The sequence below is a fragment of the Cyprinodon tularosa genome, unplaced genomic scaffold, assembly GCF_016077235.1.
Source record: "Cyprinodon tularosa strain WSP-4 unplaced genomic scaffold, ASM1607723v1 ctg106, whole genome shotgun sequence".
NCBI classification, from domain to species: domain Eukaryota; kingdom Metazoa; phylum Chordata; class Actinopteri; order Cyprinodontiformes; family Cyprinodontidae; genus Cyprinodon; species Cyprinodon tularosa.
This window is the reverse complement of record NW_024037849.1, coordinates 2,297,255-2,321,572: the sequence shown is the minus strand read 5'-3', so window position 1 is coordinate 2,321,572 and position 24,318 is coordinate 2,297,255. Positions and strand designations below refer to the sequence as shown.

The 24,318-nt window shown below is 36.2% G+C and overlaps 1 protein-coding gene across 2 annotated transcripts in view; it reads left to right on the top strand.

Annotated features, from left to right (window-relative positions):
- Positions 1-23,254, top strand: part of gpc5b (glypican 5b) — an 85,630-nt gene extending 62,376 nt beyond the window's left edge. For both annotated transcript variants that reach the window (XM_038287207.1, XM_038287200.1), the window contains exons 10-11: positions 20,555-20,649; positions 22,673-23,254. In XM_038287207.1, coding sequence (XP_038143135.1) covers positions 20,555-20,649; positions 22,673-22,765 — 188 coding nt within the window. In that variant the 3' untranslated portion in view covers positions 22,766-23,254. The remainder of the gene's footprint in view (positions 1-20,554; positions 20,650-22,672) is intronic.
- Positions 23,255-24,318: the final 1,064 nt, after the last annotated feature.

Genomic DNA, 24,318 nt, shown 5'->3' with positions numbered 1-24,318 from the left:
ATCAGCAAACGAAATATTTATCAAAATTATTTAAAAAAAATATATAAACATTTTACATTTTTGATAAAGAAATTGTTCTGGATGATTCTCCATCCAGAACTCCTCAAGAGGAAACATTTCTGTTTCACCTGGTTTAATCCTGTAAAACATCTTCCTTAAACAATCTTTGGCTATCCGATTGTGAATCGATTCATCAAAAAAGCATCGACAGATTAAACGATTTGAAAAATAATTAGTTGCAGGCCTTATTTTATCGTCACATAAACACATTTCTTACATTATACATCTTAAGTGGTGATAACAGCCAACCAAACAAACAACATTGTATACCAAACTCAATTCAGGTGCAATGATGGAAGGAACCATGAGAAGGGATTATTAAGAAAAAGCAGCAACATTAATTTATACATCAAAACAATAAACCATACACCCAAAATAATATTTACATACATACAAATTAATACAATTAAACAAATCTTAAGTCAATCACAAAAACCCCATCAAATTTAACTTATCCAAAACTACCCTCCTGATCATTTTTGTTTGCTCCAAGTGAAAAATAATTAATATTGATGTCAATTATTTCTTTCCACAGGTAGGATTGCTGCTTCACAAGAATGCATGCAAAAATGTCCTAACAAAACTAAAATAAAGAACTAAAACAACCCAGCTTGTTCAAACGTAATAATACATAAAACTAAATCAATAATCATATTTCATGGGGTAATGGGACACCTGGTCCCCATTACACTTAGCCTATTATTAATTGTAATAACCGTGCTATTCTGGCATGGATACAATTTTAATTTTGCGCTTTAAGCACTCATGCATTCATACTGCCTAGAAAACAGACAATCAGGAAGAGAGAAGGTGGAACTTAAGGCAGAAAAAGCAATGAGAGAGGAGTTAAACAGAACAGCACAGTTACTGTCTTTAAGGAGCAGGAAAGACCGGGTTAACACCGCTCCGTCTGAGTCCCTGCCTGGCGCATAACAGTGGCAGCAGCAGCTATCAGGCAGCAAAGCTGCAAGAGGAAAGAAGCAAATGTTGCAACAAAGCTGTATTGTAAATTATAAACATGTTATTCACATAGAATTATTGGTAGGGACAAGTAGGTTGGTCCAAATTTTTAGTAGGGACAGGTCCCTATAGTCGCTATGCAAAGCTATGCCCATGAATAGGGGTAACAGTGGGTGCAGGAAGAAAGACAATCAATCATAAAGGACATGCACACATTCAGCATGTGGCTGTGACTAATAAGCTGTGGAGGTAAATGATAGATCCTCCGGGAAGATGCTCCTCATTAGAATAATATATATTCACTTTGCTCTTACCCATCAGAGGAGAACAATGACAGTCTGTTTTACTTAAAACACCCACAGAGATGAACGAGTGGAGGTTTACTGTACATGAGGTGTTCCACATTCTAGATAAACCTCCTGTTAGACATGCAGTTTGTGTCTGTCTCACTTACCTTCCAACATTGTTAGACTACAACCCTGAGTGAGTTTGTTCATGGAGACCTCTTTAGACATCATCAGTTTATTAGCATCCATCTCTGCCAGAAGCTGTTATTTCTGCTCTTGACCTTTATATAGAAGCATGCTGCCCTTGCTTCATCTAGCTGCAACCTCTCATAACAACCTCACTGGCTGATTTAGATATACAGCCTTCAAAGAGTCACTCGGCTCTGTTCATCTTTTCCGCCACCTCTGATCAGTATTAGTCCCTTGTTGCCTTCAAGCCTACTTCAGCTCATGTTTTTCTCTTTTAAAGATTTTTTGATTCTGCTGGAGGTTACGATTAACCTTGCAGAGTGTGACCTTGGAAAGACACATCAAAACAAAGGCTAGAGTGGTGTCTTTTTTTGAAAAAAACTAAACAGAAAACAATCAAAAACATTCCAACTGTGTTCTTTGCTAAGTAGAATTCCTGCTTATTGTTGCCTCTTTTGTGCACCTGTTGTTACTTTAATTGACAGCAAAACATGGCTTTCATGGATGCTAATGCTGCTTTAGCAACGCAAAGCATTTCTGTATGAAGGTAGATTTGTGTCTTTATTTTGAAATAAAAAAAAAGGTTGCTTCAATCAAAAAATATATTTTCAATTAAAAACACCTTCACTTAGAAAAAAAACCTTTTCAATCAAAGAAATGAAGAATTTGAATGCAAAAATATAGTTGAGACTCAAAAAATACATTTGAACGCTCCTTTTCTTTGATTGAAAATGTTTTATGTGATACAATTCAATTTGTTTTTGTTTAAAGCAACTTGTTTGATGGGACCATATAATGGTTAGGATATTGGTAGATTTGTGTCTGTTATTATGCAATAAAAAAGTGTTGCTTCAATCTAAAAACCTATTTTCAATTGAGACACAAATCTACCTTCATACTTCTGTTGATCTTTGCTTTACCTGGCAAAGGGTTTATTATCCATTGGAATATTTAAAAAGCAATTGATTTAGTTTGATTCTGACAATATTCAACCTCAGCCCATTCTAAGTAGATACACCATATGATATAGAATTTAGGAGAATAAATCAAATGCCACTCTTCAGACAGCTTCTCTGACATACCCCATGTTTGTTTATAAGATCATGCTTTGGTGTAGATAAATTGTCAATCAAATCTATATCAAAGTACCAAAATAAAAACAAAAGAAGGCATTTTTCTGCTCAACGCCTATAAAAAAATGATATCTTGCAATGACCAAAAGGACAGCAAAAAACAAAGTTTACCTTTCTTGGTTGCCTACATAGCCTTTCCTTAGGTTTTTCTGTTAATTCAATTATCCTACTGTCCTGCTCTGTTCCCTTACAACAATAAAATAAACCTCATTGCTCACAGTTTGTCACCATATAAATCTTTGCATATATTTGATACAATGTTCCTCTTTATTGAAGGAATGCATTATGCTGCCATGTTGACCTCCAAACAGAATCGTCATCATTACTGATAAATGTTGGTGACCTCAGCATGTTTGGACTTTTCCCTAATGATCTCATGTTTTCATAGCTTTTTTTTTTGTACAAAGCGGCAAGATATACCTTCTACAAGATGTAAAATTTAAAAAGTCAGGGTTAATTTAAAGGAAAAAAAATGAGTTTTCTGACCTAGATATGTAGTTTAGGACTCTGGTCTTGGTTTTCTTCTGACATGTACTGAAAGTTGAAATTGTTTTGCTTATATGCAGATTACATTGTATTCAAATGAATTGTATTGTATTGGAATTTGTGCTGTTTCACAGTAAGAATAAAGACTCTTAATTCTTCCTCTTAAATTTAATTAACCTGAGTTATATTTAATGTGATATCTTACAGTAGATATATAAGAAATTATATCAACATTTTGAAAATGTCAAGGTTCCCTTATTTAACTTAAAAGTAATTACATTTTTAAATCAATTTTAAAAGTATAGCTAGAGATCAGAGCATTTTTCTGTCTATGGGTGTACTCTGGCCCCAGCATCTACAATACTTTTCCACTTCACATGAGAAGCATAAATGTCCCCACTGCTACACCAAAGTTGCAACAATTACCTCATCAGGTCAGTCAAAAATGTCAAAGTTATAACATGCATGAGCTCAGTAGGTAATCCCCAAGAAAATTTAGGCCAGATGTATTGAGAATGAAAGTACTTCCATCTGACTGCTTACCTTTTTGTGTCTTTCCACATTCTTATCAACATAGTAGGTTCAATGCTAATGTGTATATCCAGCACAGCAGTTCAGGCAAAAAAATTTCTGATGGATTGGTATGAATTATATTATCATATCTTTGTCACTCTATTTTACTCTGCTTTTTTTGTTGTGCACTTTCTGTGTATATTCAGACTCGTGTCATTTTATTTTATATTATCAAGCATGCCAAAGTATAACTTTTTGTTCTGTTTTATAATCAAGTACAATCAAGTTTTAAGGCAAGGCGAGGTAAGTTAAAATTGCTGAAAAACATGAAAAAACATGAAAAAAACAAAAAAAGAAGTACATTGCAGTAGCATGGATTAAACAAAGTTAAAGAGAATAAAAGTGAAACATCAAAAACAGGATAATTTAAAAAGATTAAGGGATTGACAAAATACAGTAATTAAGAAAATTAAACGAAAGTTGGACTGTAACTTGAATAATAATGTTCAAATAGCACTATTAAAAGTCACTCTAAACGAATATGCTTTTAATCTGAGGGTTTCAGATATTCTGGGTCATAAAGTAATCTTCTGTGTATTACATTTTTTAAGAGGTCATAATGCAATTAGTCATATGCTCTTGAAACTGATATTAAAACTATTTATTGCAAGTTTCCTATTAAAGAGTATGGACAGCATATTTTATGAATTTGTTTTTATACAAAGTAGTAGTAATCACAAATCTTATGGACCCACTGAGCATTAAATTGGTTTTGCACCAATGAATTATAAAAAGCGAGAAAATTGGTGTCTGCTAATGAGAAAACATTATTCAAAATAGAATTTAGCATCCAATATAACTTGTCAAAAAGTTCTTGCCATAAACTTCAATATATTACCTGTCTATCTCTGTAGCACACTTTGTTCATAATGTATAATTGATGAAAGTTCAATATTGTGTTGTTCAAATTCATAGTGCTCATATAATCCCTAATAATGCTAACAACTATTTGTTATTCTTTTAAAATTCCAGTGTGTAATAATTACAGGGATTTACTTACGGGTACAAAAAATAATATATTATACATAAACTGAAGGTCTCCGTCTTAATGTAAGTGTTGCATTAGGAATTGCTATTTATAATTACATAGGAGTAGGTCTTTCATTTATAGAAGCAGACATATTTGCTATACAACAACACAGAGCTGACAAACTAGTGACTGTAGAGATCGCTGTTGTGCTCAAATGTGACTGTGGCAAGTATAGAGGGTTGAACTGAGCAATGAACAAACATTACCCATAGGTTATTCCTCAAACTGCAGACCAAAATAATTTTACTACGTGAGGAGCTCAGAGCTGTAAATAAAATATTTTAAATTAGGATTATTTATATCACACAGACCATAACGGTATACACCAAAATCCTTTTCTGTATACATTTCTCAGTAACTTCGGTCTAGTTCCTATAAAGAGCTTCAAATCTTGCCTCCAGGACCCGCTAGCAGCTCTACATCGCATGGCGCTGTCAGCCTGCATACAGTGGCCTGTTTTCCCCCTTCGTCAACCTCTTCCTCTCCTTCTTCCTTGTCTAATAATCGTCTGCCATAACCCTCAAACTCAACGGCTACAGTTACTTAGTCTGTTTATATCACTATTATATCAATGCTAGGCAGCTTACTAAAACATGATGAAAATGTGTAAGAAATCATATATTTGCTAAATTAGTTTAATTGGTACATATCTTTTTCACCCCCCATCCTTGCTTGTGGGGGATGACGGTGTGGTGGAAGAATGCCCTGTCCCTGGAGAACTGAGACTGAAGTAATGAAATGCTCATTATAGATTCAGTTGGAAACACAGGGAATACATTTACACACCTACATGCACACCCACCCATCAGCTTAGACTGTTCAAGGTCACCTCCTAACATTTGTTTGGCTGTATGTGTGTGTGTGCATATACATGCATGTTCAGTTGCAACCTATCAGATCCTAAAATTATACCGTATACTTACTGTAGAAAAGGTTTGTTTACAAAGATGAATTAAAACTGTATAACTAGGATGTCTATATCATTTCTGGGGGAAGAGAGAAGCAGTTAGATTGCGTAAGGTACAAGGATGGGAATTAATATTTCAGAAATGGATAAAATGGCCTACCAATCTTTAGCCTTTTAGCGTAGTGGAGGGGGAAAGGAGGAGCTGGTGGTGTATTGTGGAGGAAGATGTCACAGAGAGTATTTGCTTTCTAAGAGGGATTTCTGTGAGAGCAGGGCAGATGGAGGCTTGAGTTTTTGGAAAGCAGGCAGGAAGGCGGTGGCTGGAGATGATGAATCTGCAGTGAATGACCGTGGACAGATTTAGGGAAAAGATTTGTCATGGAAAGGTTTGTAGGAGGGATCTGAGTTTGCATTAATCAAACTAGAAGGCACAGAGAAAACAAAGGGGGAGCTCATGTAGAGGTAAAAAAAAAGTAAACCATATTCCTGTTGTTCAACAGCCAGATGACTTCCTTGGAGAGTGGTTTGCAGTTTGTAACAAGTGGCCACACCCTCCAGCAGGGGGAAGAGATATTTTATACATTTCAGGGTGCTTATTTTGTTTAGCTTGTTTTAGATTGAGGCACCGAATATGTTTTCATTTTTGGTTTTATAATTAATAAAAAAAAAGAAGATTGCAAAATTAGATTTTATAGATAATGCTTCTGTTACGCCCCCCCAAGGTCTAGGGGTCTTGGGGAAGCAACATAAATAATGTCTGGAGTAGTTCAGGGGAAGTTAAAAATTATTTATTACAAAAAAAGATGGTTAAACAGCCCCAAAACACAATATAGCTTAACTCAGTTAAAACAAAACAACAAAAAAGGTAAGGGCAAACAAATTCAAGATTGGCTGAGAGCAAATAAAATTACAAACTGCCCAAAAACAGTCAGACTAAGTTTTAACACAAAAACAAACCAAATGAAAAGACAAAGGGAGCACCAAACCTCCCAAACACAAGCTACTAGCTTGAACAAGTCCACCTAAAGCAGACTAAGCAAAGTACATACAAAGCCAGGGCAAAGAGCTCTTTCTTCCCAAAAACAGATGCAAAAACAAGATGGGGGAACAGCTTAACAAAACCCTCCTAATAGCTGTCCCCCAAACCGAAAGCTTATCAGGAGCCTTTTATAAGGTGCAGGTGGGCCTCATCAGCACACTGATTGGCTTGACACTCTTCTGCTGCTCCAATCATGTCACTGCAGTCCTCAGGCAGCCACCAAGGGAGTTCTGTCAGAGCTGAACCTGCATAAGAAAAGGCCTGCACAGTCTTAAAAGGCCAGGGGCCGTAACAGCTTCGTATATAGAATCTATGCTTTAGATATTGAAATGGTCCATACCGGCCCTTTTTCAAGTCAGGGGACTCACTGTAGTGCATGTGCTGTACACTACATTCAGCCATTCCTCCAATTATGGACACATTCACAGTGGCAGACTACGCTGTTGGCCTGGGGTACATTGTCTACACAGGCGCACTTAGGGCCCTTTGAACGACCATCAGTAGGAATCAGTGAAGATTCTTGCCCAAGGACTCAATGTCTGGACAAAGCTGGGGTTTGAACTGACTTATAAACTTGTCAGCTCTCTCGATTTACAAGGGAGACTCACTATTTTTAATGTTACCTCCCGCTGAGCACTAGATGAGTGATTTATCCCACTAATCTCCCAATTATTCAGTGAAGAAAAAAGTAAGCTTGTGGAGGATATATGTATGGGCGTAGCAAATGCAGGATACACATGGGACATGTTTCCCACACATGCCCTATGTGTCATCTCTATCCCCTGCACAGTTAAACCCGTTATTAGTTTGTTGTGACTTATTTTTTGGAGCTGTCTTTGAACACACCATGCTCAAACTGTATGCTCAAACATGAACAAAGAACGTTTTGCAGCTTTTTCCAAACAAACCATGTATGTTGTTTGGATGGAAATTAGAATGGTTAGTTAAATGATGACAAGAGATACAAAAGGCAACTGTAACCAACCAGGAAACACACAGCCAGACAGACAAGCTCCGAGTCAGCTCCCATGTCAGAGGATGAAGAGCACACATCCAGCCAGTCACAGTCAGAGAAACAGAACTAAATAAAAAAAAAGGGCCAATCTCCAACATCAGTAAACAAAGGTGTTGATAGCAGCAGCACACGAGGCGAAGCTACTATGAGAAAAAGCAGGGAGCATAACGTTAGAGATTGAACTAACAGATTCTGCAGATGGTAGAATAGAGATAGAATGAAGCAGAATGATGAAATGGGGGTCCCTACGTCCTTCAGAAGTCTAAGCCTATAGCAGCATAACTATAGAGTGGCTCAGGATAACCTGAGCCACTCTAACTATAAGCTTTATCAAAAAGGAAAGTTTTAAGCCTACCCTTAAAAGTTGACAGGGTGTCTGCCTCATAGACTAAAACTGGTAGTTGGTTCCACAGGAGAGGAGCCTTATAACTAAAAGATCTGCCTCATATTCTAGTTTTATAAATTCTAGGAACCACTAGTAAACCTGCAGATTGAGTGTGAAGTGCTCTGTTAGGAACATAAGGAACAATCAGATCTCTGATATAAGATGGAGCTTGGCCATTTAGATCTTTATATGTGAGAAGGAGGATTTTAAATTCTATTCTAGAATTAACAGAAGGCCAATGAAGAGAAGCTAGGATAGGAGAGATATGATCTCTCTCTTTCATTTTCATCAAAGTCTGGCTGCAGCATTTTGGATCAGCTGAAGGCTTTTAACTACAGTTTGTGGACTTCATGACAGTAAAGAATTACAGCTTAGAACTAACAAATGCAGGAACTAGTTTCTCAGTATCAATTCTGGACAGGATATTTCTAATTTTTGCAATATTCCGCAGATAAAAGAATGAAATTCTTGAAACCTCTTTGATATTGGATTTAAATGACAGGTATTGATAAAAAATAACACCAACATTTTTACTTTTTTACTTTATTATCTGAGATCAGTTTAATACCATCCATATGAAGTGACTGACTAATCAGCTTATTTTTCAAAATAACTTCTGTTTTGTCTTTGTGTTCACAATTGCTTTCCACATGTTTAAAATAAGTATTTTCATCACAAGAGAGAGAGGAAAATCATCAAAGAGTTATTTTTCTCTTTCATGATGTTCTTGTTCTTTTTCCAGGTGGATCATCAAAATAAGTGGTCTTCCTAATTGCCAGTCATTCTGGTGATATGTTTATGTAAGGAGATCCTATGTGCTCGTCCCCATTTTTAATTACCGGTAGTGAGTCTGACATGGTGAAAAAATTGAAAATCTTCTTTTGGAAAGTAAGCTTGTATGACTAATGCAAACAGCAAATTTTCAAGTGTGCTGGACGAGAAATGGGCTCGTGCATGCTCTTGTACATGTTTGATAGGCTCAGGGAGAACATGCAAACTCAATGCAGAAAGAGACCAGGCCAGGAATCAAACCCAGAAACTCCTTGGTGCAAGGCAGCAGTGCTACCCACTGCGGAGCTAAAAAATCCTCCACTATATCATTTATGTTTATTTGGAAGAGCAGAGTAAGGGAGGAGATGGACTTGAGGTCAGCAGCGGTGTCCACCATTCAGGGTCTGCACAGATGATTGAAGAATAAAAATAGCAGAGAAAGAATCTTATCTTTGGGTTGATGGTTGTTCTATAGTTAAATTCCACAGCTATTTTTAATCTAACCAATGCTATGTTTAAAATTTAGCTTTCTACATTTCCTTTCATATTTATTGCCATTATAGAACAGAGTCATGGGGAGATGAACCAGAGGCCAGCAGTAGGGAGATTAATGTAGGCTCTTTACAGGTAAAGAGAAATTATAACTTACTGATCATATCTATTGCAGGGAGAAAGCAGGCAGGTATTAGGAATTATTATTTTTTTTCTTTTACTAATAATTATCACTTGGGCTGATATACTGATAAAAACAAAATCTCCTGATTTTTCACTACTTCATTTTGGCAAGTATGAACTTGTTCTTAAGTGTATGAGGTGGTCACCTCGAAAATCAGATCTTGCCACTAAATGTAGTAGGAATGGGACAAGACAAATTTGTTGTCTGTAAATGAAGTAGTGTTTAGTTTTTTAGGGTACATGTATAGCAAATATTCAATTAATTTTGAAAAACCTAGTGCTATTTCAGTATTCATCATAAATATGGTTATTCATATCTGTTGCAGTTTGCCTGTGGGTAGGGCGTTGAGTGTGAACAAGAGATAAAGCAATCTAAGAAATATTTGCAGGCAGTTTGAGACCGCTGGGTCACCACAGCTATGATTTATGTTCCTCCCCCACCTGCCTGGGACTATGTGTGCCACCCATGAATGAACACTTTGCTCCAAATCCTGTTCAATTTTCATGTTATTATTTTCTATATGTGTCTGAGTCGAACCCACTTGTGAAAAGGACATAGACCTGCTTGGAAAGGAGAGAATGATGGATCATTGTTTGTTTTCTCCACCTTCCCCTTTAAAGTTCCCACAGAAAATGGTTACCGTTTGTGTCAGTCCTTGTAAAGTGTCAGCTCAGCTCCTGTGGGGATGCAAACGATGCAAGAATGGATCAGTTGTGTATGAACATGAACAATGCTGAAACCTTTGTATTATCGGCTATAGCCCTGACCTGGATATAAGCTGTCTACCACTTCAGTTCACTGACAGGGTCCTCCAAATGTCAGTCCTGAATTCCTATTATTACTCTCCCACACATGCTCACATCTTTACATGGAATTCAATGCAGTAAAGGTTAAAGTATCCCATGAATGGATTTAGTGACATTCTTCATCCCTTACCTCCAATTTGTGTGTGAATGTTTATGCATGTGTTTTATTCTATGTTCTATAGGTTATTTCTTCTGCTTTGTTGCTAAGAAACAAACCTCCCAACATGAATATCGCGAGAGGCTTGTGACACACCTTATAATAAAAAGAAAAAAAAAAAGAAGAACATTATTCTTGCATACATTTACCAAGATAATTGGTAGCAATCATGTTGTTCTTTTTACAATAACTTTTTATAATTTCTTTAATAAAAACATGGCCTGTTTTTTGATCATGCTATTCTTATAACCTGCCTACACCCTCATTATACTCATACTTCAAATGAGTTGCTTAAAGTCCCTTGGATGTTAGGCTGCTACGCGCTCTGACTCTAAGAAAGGATTTAATCAGATAGCTCCAACGAAAACATCCATCTTGGACATTCAGAGAGGTGTGTGCTGTGGTCCCCATTGGTATGGCCTTTAGCAAGAGAGAGGGACACATGGGCAGTCCTAGCCAGCTGGTAGCATGGGCAAACAATCTGGATAAAGTTTACTTCCCATTTTTAACATCACTTATTTATAAGGTATCAGGCATGACAATTACCTGCATAGATTCTGTCTTAGACCAAGTCTGAACAAAAATAGGCAAAATGTCTAAATTAAAATAAAAATAAATCACATGGATAAAATATATTTGCATTTTTTTTTAAATGCATCCCTTACAAAATTTGCTGTCTTCTATTTCAATGTAACTTAGTTGGCTTGTAAAGGATACAATAATGTCAAAAAACTAACCATAGCACAATCAATTCTTCTTTCACCATGAGAGGCTGCTAGAGGTGTATATAGGAGATTCAGAGAGACACAAAAAATACTTTAAGCCCAGGGGCGTTGCTAGGCACAAAGCTTTACTGGGGCACTGGCCCCCTAACGCATATGCCCCTCCTGCCATATACAAATACAGACAAGCACACTGCCCCACCCTGATAAATTCCTACCAAAATTACCAGTTGAGATATTAATGAGTATAAGAGCATATTTGTTTTAACAAACATGAACATTTTCAACATTGCAGCTATAAAAAAAATAAGACATCACCAACTTTGACAAATAAAAAGTTTCCTAATACACATTCTGAAGTAATCATTAATTTCTAGGTTTCAGAGTTTTAGTTCAGGGGAAAGTTTAACTCAACCCGAACTAAGTTTTTCTTTTATTTTTTCAGCATTAAAGTGTACCTCCTATTTATCATTTTTGCAAAGTGGTCAATCACTAGACTGTGACTCAGCTTAGAAAGTTCTTCCTTTTCAACTGATAAAATAGCAAGATGATGGAGCCTGTCTTGTCCCATTGTGCACCTCGGCCAAGTGTGGAGCCTTCTTAACACACTGAATGACCTTTCACAACTACAGCTGTAGACTGGGATTGTGAAGGAGATCTGGATGACCTGCGTTAGTGTTGGGAACATGATGTTATCAAGCAAGTTGAAAACACACTGCATATCCTTGATGACAAGGCTTTCTTTTTCAACCATAAAAAGCTTTCAAACCATTTTGAATTAAATGAAAGTTTTTTTTACTCCAAATTTGTCCTGGGGATAGTGGGACAACTTCATTTGTCTAGGACCATCATGCTTTCCCCCTAAGTCGCTAATGTCCCCTTCTTGTTTATGGAAGCTGGTTGTTGCTCCCTCATCACCTTCATGGTCCTGTCCTTCACCTGTCTCTTGCCTGTCAGTCTCGCCTCCTCCTCCCTTTCCTACTCCAGCACCTTAATTCTCATTCTCTACAGCAAACATTAAAAAACTTAAATTTATAATTATGCAAATATCAATCATATTGCTTATAACGTTCCTAATGTAACTAGTTAGCTTAAATCACTAATTCATTACGGGACCTTACCTCCCTCTCTCATCTTGTTTTACTGCTTCCCTGTCTCTGCTTCGTGTGAGGAATTTCCTGATATCCATCTACAAACCAATGCAGTAATTTTCAGTTAGTAGCCTATAAATCATGTGGTTTATACTGGGGAAATAATAAAATTGACCGGTTAAGAAACGTTAACAGAACTAAAAATGCGTCGCGGCCGCACAATGCCCCATCCAACTCAGTTGAGAGCAGCGTTAATTTACCTGCAGTTCATGCAGTGACATACGCTGACGTGGGGGCGCTAATACATCCTCAATTTGGAGTAGAAATATACGTCTCCTCCCGTTGGAATTATCTAAATTGATGCGTTAAAAAAATGTATAACTGTTGCAAATATTCATGAGATTTATACTGGGGCACAGCTCATTTATACTGGGGCACGTGCCCCAGTAAATGGGGTCTGGCGACGCCGATGTTTAAGCCATGTAATGAACTGATAACATTGAAGGAGCTTTCAGCAGCAGGAGCAGCCAATTTTCATAGAAAGTCTGTGGTTAACGTTCCTCAAGGCGCATCAAAAGGTCTTGTAATGCATTTCAAGCATCTGGAGGAACACATTTTCAAGCATCTGGAGCAGCAGGGGCAGCGCTTCATAACCATTTAAACTTCAGAGGTGTTTCATCAGCAGCTGAGTCACTTCACAAGCAGCCATGATAAGCAATTGGAAAATAGGAGATTTGCTGCTTGACATGCCATAACAACCAATCACCTAGAGAGAGGCTCCATTATGTGATTGTGTCCTTGTTGGATATATGGGAACCAATACTGGGTGGTAGTTTGTCAAAATGGGCTTGGATGAGACGAAAACATCTCTAGAAGCTACTTGCGTCAACATTAAGCTCTTAGAGTAGCTGCTGCACCTCTTTACAAACTAATAACTAATTTGTGTAACAACTAAAACTTTGAATGAAAGGAAGCAGAAAGAAGTCAAAATCATAATATTTGCCCCAATTATAAAAAGGAATAAAAAGGTCCAGACATGGCACCTCGGCGCCTCACAACAGCTTTTATTTTGTTTTAGCTTTATATTGTAAATAAAGCCAAGCCACTCTTTAAATTTCATCCACTATTGTACAAGATACCAGCTATGAAAAGGGATAAAAGATGATGCAGCAGACACTTCTTTGTTGCTTAACGCATGTTTGGTGTGAACACAGCATTAGATTTTACAGGAAGAGGTGTCTAAAAACAGACTAACAACAGTAAATCTGAGGGGAAAGGTACTGAGAACAAATGCAGTGTCTTGCTGATTATTTTACTTAATAAGATTACTTTATTTCAGGTTATAGTATGAAGTTTAACACTGAGAGAGAAGCTAAACTGTAAATAAACCATTGGTTTGCCTAAAATTGTCATAGTGCTGACTTCTATCGGTTAAAAAGTTGCTATCACAGTTTAATTTGTATATTGTTTAAATGGTACAGTGAAGAGACACAAGGACTGGGGTGAAATCAGGAAGCTTTTAGCTAGCCAGCTTAAAATAAAGATACAGCAACTATATATCCTGTTATAGATTCAACTAAGAACACTGAACCACATCCAGCTTAAAAAAAGTGTAATATTATATTGCTAGACTGAACATTCTGCTCTCATTGGAAAGATTACTTAAACAAAAATTATGGTCTTCCAAAAAAAAATTACTTATTATCAATTATCCAAAGTAAACCATTCTTAGAATGGGTTCAATTGTCAAACTTTCCCATCACCAGATTTATCTGTAAAGATACACCTCCATATATTAGAATAAAAATACTACAGAAGACCAAAGATAATAGGATTAGATCTACCTAAATCATTACTGGAGAGCTCCTTCAGTGACAGACTGCTGCACCCTAAATGCACCAGGGAGCGTTATCACAGATCCTTCCTCCCAGCAGCTGGAAGACTCTGTACTACCACTGTTCCCAACAATCTCAATAAGTTGTTACATTCATGCTGATTTTGCACAGTTTCTATCTTAGTTAGTTAAATAACATGCTGCTGTCTTTCTGAACATCTCTGATGTTGCTGCTATCTTCATATATCTATTACTGTAACAATCCATAGCTGTAAATTGGTTATTTATTTTCCAGGTGCACAGTTTGTTAAAGAACTTTAAAGTTGTTTATCTTTTATTTCTTCACTATTATGTTATTATGTTATGTGACCATTCTTTTCTATGATCTTTTTGCTGCTGTAAACACCAGAAATACCCCATTGTTGGACAATAAAGGGATTGTCTATTCTACTCTATTCTACTTCCTAACAAATAGGCTAAATAAATCCCTACATGGTAACAACAACAATAACAAAACAGTAGTCTGCAATCCCGGTTAGATGTAGAACATACTGTATCAACTAATATTAGAGTTGTAGATAGACAGATACTCAAACACTAAATGACATGCATGTTTTAGCAGCATAAACATAAATCATCTCTTTTTTTTCCAGCTTGGTGAGTTTCTTAAAATGACAGGATCCACACTAAGTCCATGTAGTTGTACACACATCTTTACCAACCCTGGGGCCTGTTTCAGAAAGGAGGTTAAGTGAAAACTCTGAGTTTGTTAACCCTGAAATGAGGGAAACTCTGGGTTTTCTGTTTCAGAAAGGGAGGTAAGTTAAACCTGAGAAAGCAGAGTAAGTCAAGCCCGTTTCTGAAAGAAAGGTAACTTATACTCAGAGTCAGTTACCATGGCAATTTACTCTGTGAACCTAACCTGGTCTGGAGCAGGTTTTCTTCCGAAAATCCAGAGTTTATTTTGGTCTCCTCCCCTTTTTTAAAGAGGAAATGGTGTTTAAACACCTCATTGATTCTTTGGGGACATACAGTATTCATTGCACACATTTCAGTCACGTAGAGCGCATCAAAGGGAATGAAATGGCATGTCCTTTTATGGATGATCCTGTTTGTAAAGCCAGGTAGCTACTCTACTCCCATGATGTGCTCAAGGCTTACCTGCTTGAAGTATGTTTTTATATTTCATTTTCAGCTGCTGCCATGTTCTTTTGATGCCTGCAGGATTGCACCTATCCATGAAAACTAAATTAGGTTTAATAAAATACTGTTTTTCCGGTTTCACCTCTGATATTATAACAGTTGGGTAAGTTACTCTAAAATAGTTCTTAATTACTAACTACAAATTTTATCTTCAACAAGTCTAATTAGATTAATGTAATAATTACTGTCTCTAGAAAGTATTGGTCTACTTACTAATTTGTTTTACTTACTTATTAATTAAATAATAATAAACAATATTCAATTGCATGAATTAATCTTAAATTGACCAAAGTGTGTAACTAGAGGGAGAAAGTTCAAATCAAAATATACCTTTTAAAAATTTGATATTAAATCCACTATTTTTTTATAGTCTTTAATTTAATTACAGTATTTATATGACTTAAGTAACTTAATTTATTACACCCAACACTGTATAAAAGTAATTAAAATGTAAACTTACGCATTGACTCTAGCAGCTATTTTCACCCAAGCTAACTCTCTCTCCTTCGCTGCTGCAGCCGTGTTGCTTTTTTTTTTAAATACATGTTAAAATTCTGCATATGCTTTCATAAGCACATCCAGTTCTGCTGGTGAGAAATATGCACACCTTTTTTTGTCTGAAGCTGTTGCCATGGTGACTCGTAATATCTGTGCTCCATTGATAATGGCTTTTTATAGTTGTGGTGCACGCGCTTAACTCAGAGTCAGTCAATTTAGAGTTGATTGAACTAACTCATTTCAGCTGTTCTGAAACCCAAAACTCAGAGTTTCCAATCACAGGATAAGTCAACCCAGAGTTCAAGTTTTAACTCAGAGTTGGTTGAACTTCCTTATTGAAACAGGCCCCTGATATCCTGGGGAAAAAAACATATAAATATGATAAGCTTCCCTGATTGGATTAGCAGAAGAGTCAATTTCCTGGAACATTTATTTGAAGAAAATATCTTTATCCCATTCAGCAGCTTCATTTCACAGTATAGGATTCCAAAAACAAATTCTTAGAATATCAACAGATTAAGTCTTAAAAAAAAAAAAAAAACAGATTCAAGCTTAATGAGGTTGTTTTGCAAATGCCGCCAAGTTTTTTTTTCGAAATCTCCAAAAATATTGAGGAGATTATCCAAAATAGATAAATAAATATCCATCCCCATTGTACAGAATGCTATAGTAGTTAGCTTTGATCCAAACTGCCGGCCTCTGATTTGTTCAAGAAATGTAAAATGAATGGAGAACCTATTTACAGCTAATACAATACTCACATGTACAGTAGGACTTTGGGGAGGGGATCGTCACCGCAGTGGGACTCCCTATGCTGGTTGTAACCTCTGGGTGTTGGGAGATTACCAGGGGCCTCAAACTCAAATCCTTGATGGCCAATGTCCTGCAACTTTTAGATGTGTCTCAGCTTCAAAACACCTGACTCCCTCATGTGGTCATTAGTAGAGCTTACCATTGACACACAAACACCTACAGCTTTGTTTTCTTGACATATGGGGACATTTCATTGACTTGCATTCAATTTATATGACCTAATCCAGACACGTACCCTAACCCTAACTATTACCAATATATACCTAACCCTAACCAGAACTGAATTCACGCCTTATTCCTAAACCTATCCCCTTCTCAGAGAAAATAACTTTTTCGTATGGGGACCAGTTGAATATCCCCATTAGTATCTGTAAGTCCCTGCATGTACGATATTTTGCAAAACACTTCCTCCACATTGTAGGTAAAACAACTACACAAACAGACATTCAAATTTAGAACAAATTAAGCCTAGTGTCACAATGTCTTTGTGTGCCTTTATTTTTTAAGTTAACGCACAATCAAGGACAGACCTGATGAACTCTCTGCTCTGGCTAAATAATCTAAATTATCTACAATAATAAATATGAAACCATGTTTTATATTTTGCTAGATTTACTTTATTGAGATTGCGAATGTTCTTAATATTATTTAATATGAGATGTGACATTTGCCAGAATGACTACACACTTAAAAACTCCCCTCATTCCTTTGCAACTGAAACTGGTTCTTTGTCTATTGTACATTGATACAATGTGTATTGTTGCCGACAGAATCAGATTTCTACCCAAACAGGTGTGTGCACGCCTGTGGATGTCACCAAGATATTAAACAGAAAGAGAGAGCCTGCTGTTCTAGTGTTTTTGGGACAGCACAGGTGAACACAGGAATGTCGTTCAGTGGGTGTGTTAGCCTGTGGATGTGAACTCTCTTTGCCAGCAGCACTGTGGCTTCCCTCCTGCTGCTATCAAGCTATTTACCTGCATTTCTGCCAGAAGAGATATGAACCAATGCCAATACACACACACAGATATGTATTTGAAAAAGAAAATGACTGTTTCACTACAGCTGCATACCAGTAAAATGAAGCGATATTTTTAACATCTGTGTGTTTCTTTTTGTTTATGTATCTAATGTGAGACGCTGTGCTTTATGAGGGTGTGGGTATGTGAGGTGAAATCCATAAATCGTTCATTTTTAAACAGCAACAAAACAACTAAATTATGCAAGCTTTTTGTGCAATCACAAGACCAGAAACAGAAATAGCAGACATGTCTTACAAAACAGACTTTGTTTTTTACTCGGGCAAATGTTCTATACTTCATTTGTTTTAGCTTTATGGAAGGTAAAGCTAGACTCGGTAGAGATAATGACATATGCTGATTTTTTTGTTGTTTTGTGGAGACATACTGTATAAAAAATAACTTTCAGGTAAGCACACACAATGAACCATAGATATTCAGAAACACAGCACTAGCTGGAATTTGAAATAGAATAATTTTTATTTTTAATTCATAACTTCTTATCCAAATACGCTGAGGTATAAATCTAATATTAGATGAAACCAAAAACATGCATTTTTCAATTAACTCCGGTTGGATTTCTTTTAGCTCCTATCCTGCCTGATGTTGGACTGTAATATATATTTGTCTTCTGTTATTTCACATTTCTGTCTACCTCACTTTATTCATGCCCACTAATTATTACAGCACTTTAATGATTAACATATAGATTAAAAACACTGCTAACCAGAATTTGATTTCAACCAGGCCTTGAGACTGTAGTCATAATTCTGGAGATGGGTTATGTTGTAAATGTTCAAGGTTATGTAAACTTTATTATCCCCAAGGATGAATTTGTTGTGGAGTAAATGGCATGGATAAAATATATTTTTTTCACTTAAACTATGACATTTTTTTATTGATGGTAAAAGAGAAGTATGCCCACAGATAGATAGGATCAGCCAAAAATGATTCTAGCCTTGTTTAAGGACCTTGAATCATGAAGGTCTTTTAGGTCATTCAGAAATATGCCAGCAATTTTACTACAAACCTTGACAATACTAAGCAGGAGATTCCAATTTTTGGTGTAAAGTGAATCATGCCAGCAAAGAAAAGCAAAAGTAAGAACAGATTCAATAAACCATCATCAAAACAGACCTGGCTTAAAAAGTATTAGTAGTTTATGGTTGAAATGCATGCGCTGGTGTGCTTTCTTAACACCACAGTCTACCTGCGGCTAAAAACTCCATTTATCACTACTGAAAATCAGTTGAGAGATTTCCCCAGTCTATTTATTTATTTGGTTTTATTTATATCTTAAAAAGATTCCTCACAACATTTTTTTAAATTATAACAGCCAGCCATGTTCAGAGACTTCTCTAAGAACTGACAGAATAATTCAGAAATGTAATAATGTGCTGTCCACTGTGATGGCTCTGGCAGTCATTTTTGAATAACGCAAATAAAAGAGGAGAGAGGTCATAGCCCTGGGGAGATTCTGTAGAAGAAAAGAAGCTCAGATAAATCGCCATTTAGTCTACCCTCTGTTAAAAAAGCATAAGCCAAGAAATAGAAGCCCTTTCTGTCATGATTCTGCCCTTTGTGGACTTTTTCTTCTGTTGAAGTTTCCTTTTGAGTTTTTAGTTACACTTTGATTTATGTAATTCCATGTCCTCTCCCCCAGCTCCCTTCTAGTTGCTTCTATCTACACCTGCTCCCTATCAGCTGATTCGCTCATTCTTTGTTCTGTCTCCCATATATACACACCTCCTGTGAAGTTCATCATTGCTTGATTCTTTTCATTGCTTCGGTCATCATGTTTGTTTCTCCCTGGTGTCTCCTGGTTTTGGTTTCCTGTTTAGTGTTCCTGGATTTATGCTTCTGTTGCCATTTGCATCTAAATTAAATCTGCAAGAACTCATCTCTACCTCATCATATCTGCGTTTGGGTCCTCAACTAGCTTCCAACAAACCTAACACAAAGCAGTTATTTAACTTATGTGCTAAAAGATGATGTTTGATGCAAAGAAGACAAGTCATCAAAAAGTCTGACCAGGGATATATTTTTTTCAAGATAAAAAAAAAAAAAAAAAACAAGCTTAAAAGTGTCTATAGTGCATCCTCAACATCTCTTTTCGACCCATAAGAAAACTGGAGTGTGACTAGTTTATCATGTATCACGTCCAACAACATGCCTTTTAAAATTTTCTCAAAAACCTTCATAACAAGAGATAAAAGTGTCACTGGTCATATAAATGGAAATCACAGACTAGGTCACAACCAGTACTTATACTGTACAGCACCACTGCAAATATAGATAATTAACAACATATTAAATTCTACTTTTTTATTTTCTTGCAATTAATTGTGCCATACAAATAAACTTGCCTTGTCTTGCCTTAAGGGGAAAAAAACAACCTAATTTTAGTTTTAGTGCAGGATAAATATATCGGTGGAATAGAATAGAATAGAATAGAATTCAACTTTATTGTCATTGCACTGTCACAAGTACAAGCAACGAAATGCAGTTAGCATCTATCCAGAAGTGCTATACAGGATATAAATATGCATTTACAAGTGTACAGAGGGTATGTATAAATAGACTATAAAATGTATGTATAAACAGTATAAACAGCATTGATAGTAATCAGCAATGAACAGTGATTGAGGCTGTAAATGAATATAAACACTATATACATGTATACAACTATACAGAGATGTTACCTGGATCATATAAATATATATATTAGTGGGGTTATAATGTATGGTACAAGTTGACATATTATATATTATATAATAATATATAGTGGAAGGTTAAAGTCAGTGAAGCTCTGAAGGACGCCAATGGTTGCTCCTTGATAAGATTATATACAGTTTAACGTGATACATCTCTTACCTCTTCATGTTTTCACATCCACTCAGGTGATGATTCTTCAAGTGGTCGTATTCCAGAAACAAAAGAGTTGGCTTCTCCCTCTCTTCGCCCAGTTTCTCCAGTTCAACATTCACCTCCAAAGGTAAAGTTAGATCTAGACTAGATTTTGAAATTCACTCTTGCATTTTAGACTACGTTTATCCCTAAATGTTTTAAAAAAAGACATTCATCCTGCTTTGAAAATTTTCTTACATCATATGAATAAGATCTGTGCTTTTACAGCGTTAGTTGAAATAGTTGGAACTATTACTGCTGACTAAATGTCATGTCATTTCTGGCTTCTTTAATTCACCCAACATGTCTGTAACAGATCATTTTGTAACGTTAATCACAGTGCTTGTTTTCAACTGTACCACTAAGGATTTTCACAATAAAAAATATTGAAAGCAGTTGAATGGAAAGAAAAAGTGTGATAGAAAAAGGTGAACAAGCAACAAGGAGGACCAGCTTTAAGAAGATTGTGAAGCAAAGTCTGTAAGCCACTTCCAAACCATAGAAAGTGCCTGAGTTGTCTTGTTTTAGTCAGAATGCTGTGACAGTGGAGAGGAAACACTGAAGTTTAAATCATGACACAGAATAAAAGACGGAGACAGAGAGTACAGGCGCTGTTGTTGCTAGTCATAACACAGTTAAAGTGTAGTTACAGCGTGAGAATATGTGGAGCTTTAAATGGCACTAAGCAATGCTGCAGTTGAAGTTGCTCATATTAATACAACTAGTTATAGAATAAGTTACAGAATTAATTCAGCTTTTTACACAGGCAGGCATGCTCAGTTTAAGTAAGATTTGCTAACGATTTAATCATTTAAAATTTATTATACCGTATATATCATACAGAGTAATTGTTATAAAAACACTTTGGTGAACTTTAAAACTATATTTTACTAGATGGTTCAAAATAACAGCTTATGAGATATATGTTTTGCTATTTAGAATCAGTCAAATTAGTTATATTTGTTCAATTAATATTTAAAACATGGGTATTGACCACTTAGGGCAATAATTATGGCATTTATTTATTTAACTAAATATTTCAAAGCAATTTTCAATTAAAGCCACCGAGTAATATAAAGCAGTGGTTTTCAAACATGGGACTTACTTTTTCTGTGCTAGATGTATCTCTGCTTCAGCAGATTATTGCATTCCCTCCAGCAGCCGCCAAGGGCTGCTGAGGTCACCTGTTCATTAAGCCAGGGAAACACCTAAACATGCAGGACAATGAGTCCTCAAGAGCAATTTTGAAAAGCAGGGCTGTAGAGGTGTTACATTCATTTTTACATTTAACAAAAGGCATTAGGTGTATGATATAAAAGTATCATGTCAGTATCACCAATACCAGTCTGTTTTTTACTCAGTATCAAGTCGTAAAGAAAGGGGTAGTTTGGAACACATTTGGGAATACGATTAAAGGGACAGAATCAGTTTTTTTTTTTCGTACAAAACAATTTAACAAAAGGTTTAGTAGAGGATGTTTGGAAATTTTTGAAAAGACCTGCCTTCTCCACTTAAAAAAAATGCACATGCACAATCCTGTACCCGCTGCCTAGAGGGAACGCCTATTTTACACATACAAGAGCATGCATGAGAGAACACGCATGAGCCCATTTCTCCTCATGCAGGGAAAATGGAGATGAGCACATAGGACGGCTTTACCTAAAAAGATCACCAGAATGATTGAAAATTAAGAGGACCACTTATTTTGATGATCCACCCGGAAAAAGAACATCCTTCAGTATACCTTTAAAGACAGTAGAGAATGTATCAAACTAGTCTGTTTATTTAAGATTTGAAATAATGTTTTTGCTGTCAGCACTCATAATCTCACTGCATAATCAGCTTAAAAGTTGAGAGCCATAGTCAAAGCACTTTATGCTTCATGCTACTAGTGTCACCTTTATGGTGATTTAGTTTTTTTTTTTTTTAAGTTGCATTTAGATCAGGATTTTCTTTTGCCACAATGATTTATGTCAATGTAGCAGGAGTTCCAACAGGCTTTGGTTCTAATAACATTACTGTAAAAAATATATATTTTTTGATAATATTATGATATATTGAGAAAAGTCTGTAAAATATTATTTCACATTATTCTTCCATACTTCTTTCAGGTGGCAGTCCAATCCTCAGCCCAAAGGCCGACCTTTGAACTGTTGACTGTAGTGATTTCTTTGCTCCTAACGTGTTCATTGGAACCACTCTGACCACCAAGCGTAAGAGTAGTCGACGAACAGTCTGGGAAGGTTTAAGGACAACCACATGCTGAAAGTTGCGTTGTTCTGAAGTTTAAAAGGTGCAGCTGAAATGTTCTGAATGTTTTTGCCATTGGTGGCCGGCAGGATGGAACAAGCTGCTGATTTACCACAGCTGCTGGTGCAAAGACCCCCTTTTTTACTATTAGCTGTCACTGACCTACCTGTGTTTGTGTTGTAAGGTTATAGAATATTATAGAATATTCAGCATTACTCACATTTTTGAGACGATGTAAATAAAAGTATATATAAATTATATATTTATATTAAAAGATCCAGTAGAAAATAGCCTGGGTGTACATTGCGTTTATTGTTTTAAAAAAAAAGGGTTAAACACTTGGATGGTGACAGATTTTTTTTTTTATTTGATAAATTTATTATTTGTAAGAATTGGGTTAGAAAATGACTGAAAGGTTTGTTCCTAAAAGGAAAAAAAAAAAACAAGTTATCTGCAGTCTGCAGTAGTGTTCAGGTGGACTATTGACTTTGGTGACTGTTGAAGGTATCTGATTGGACTGAAATTTTGATTACGGTAGGAGTATTTCAGCATAATAGGCGTAATTGTAGAGCATGCCTCACGTTCTTATTCAAATGTTTTGAAAATCATATATCATTTTCCATTAACTTCACAAGTGTGATCTATTTTGCATTATTGTATCCCAAATCATAATCAAATATGTTTATTTGCAAATGAAATGTAAGAACAAGCAGAAAAGTTTAAGTATTGGGAATACTTCTGAAATGCAAAGAAAGGATTTTGCAAGATACTTTAATTTGGTCAGATGAATGAAATAGCAAACTTTGTGTTGATTGATGTATCTTTCAAAACTCCAAAAGTCCATAGTTATTTTACTTTATACACTTTATTTAAGAAAGATTGTGACTGTCAGATGAGACAACCTGAGAACAAATACTGAGATCTAGAACAACAGACTATCGGAGTTATTAGCACTTTCCCATCATCCCTCAGAGTATATTGAGTATAAAAATATGTGTTCACAGAAAGGTTTGTTTAATGCTAGGGGACAATGGGCCGGATTTATCAAGATCCAATTTTGCGTGCAGTAATTTGCGCTCGCAAACTGGAATTTTGCGCGAGGGGCTGAACCATGGTTTGCGGGTGATTTAACAAGAGTGATTGCGTAACTGGTGGAAGGTGCAAAACTGTTGGAGACGCCCTATTTAAATGATGGTTTTGCGCGTTTTGTGGTTTGCGGCAAAGTAGTTTGTAGTCTGTACAAACTAGTGCATTAAGAAATTTAAATCTTACAGTGACCCCCAACAAAAAAAAATAAATAAGTAAATATATATTTATAAATTGACAACCTTTATTCCCTAAGGTGGTATGTGCTGCAGTAAAAAAAAAAAAAAAAAACAAAAAAACAGGTGTTTTGTATTGGCCTGTGACTGTGGATGAGATCCCCGCAGCATTTGGCACGTTGCTCCACAGGCGCAGGGGGAGAACCCCGACCCCGTCGGACAGCACTTCTGAAAAAACGAGATTG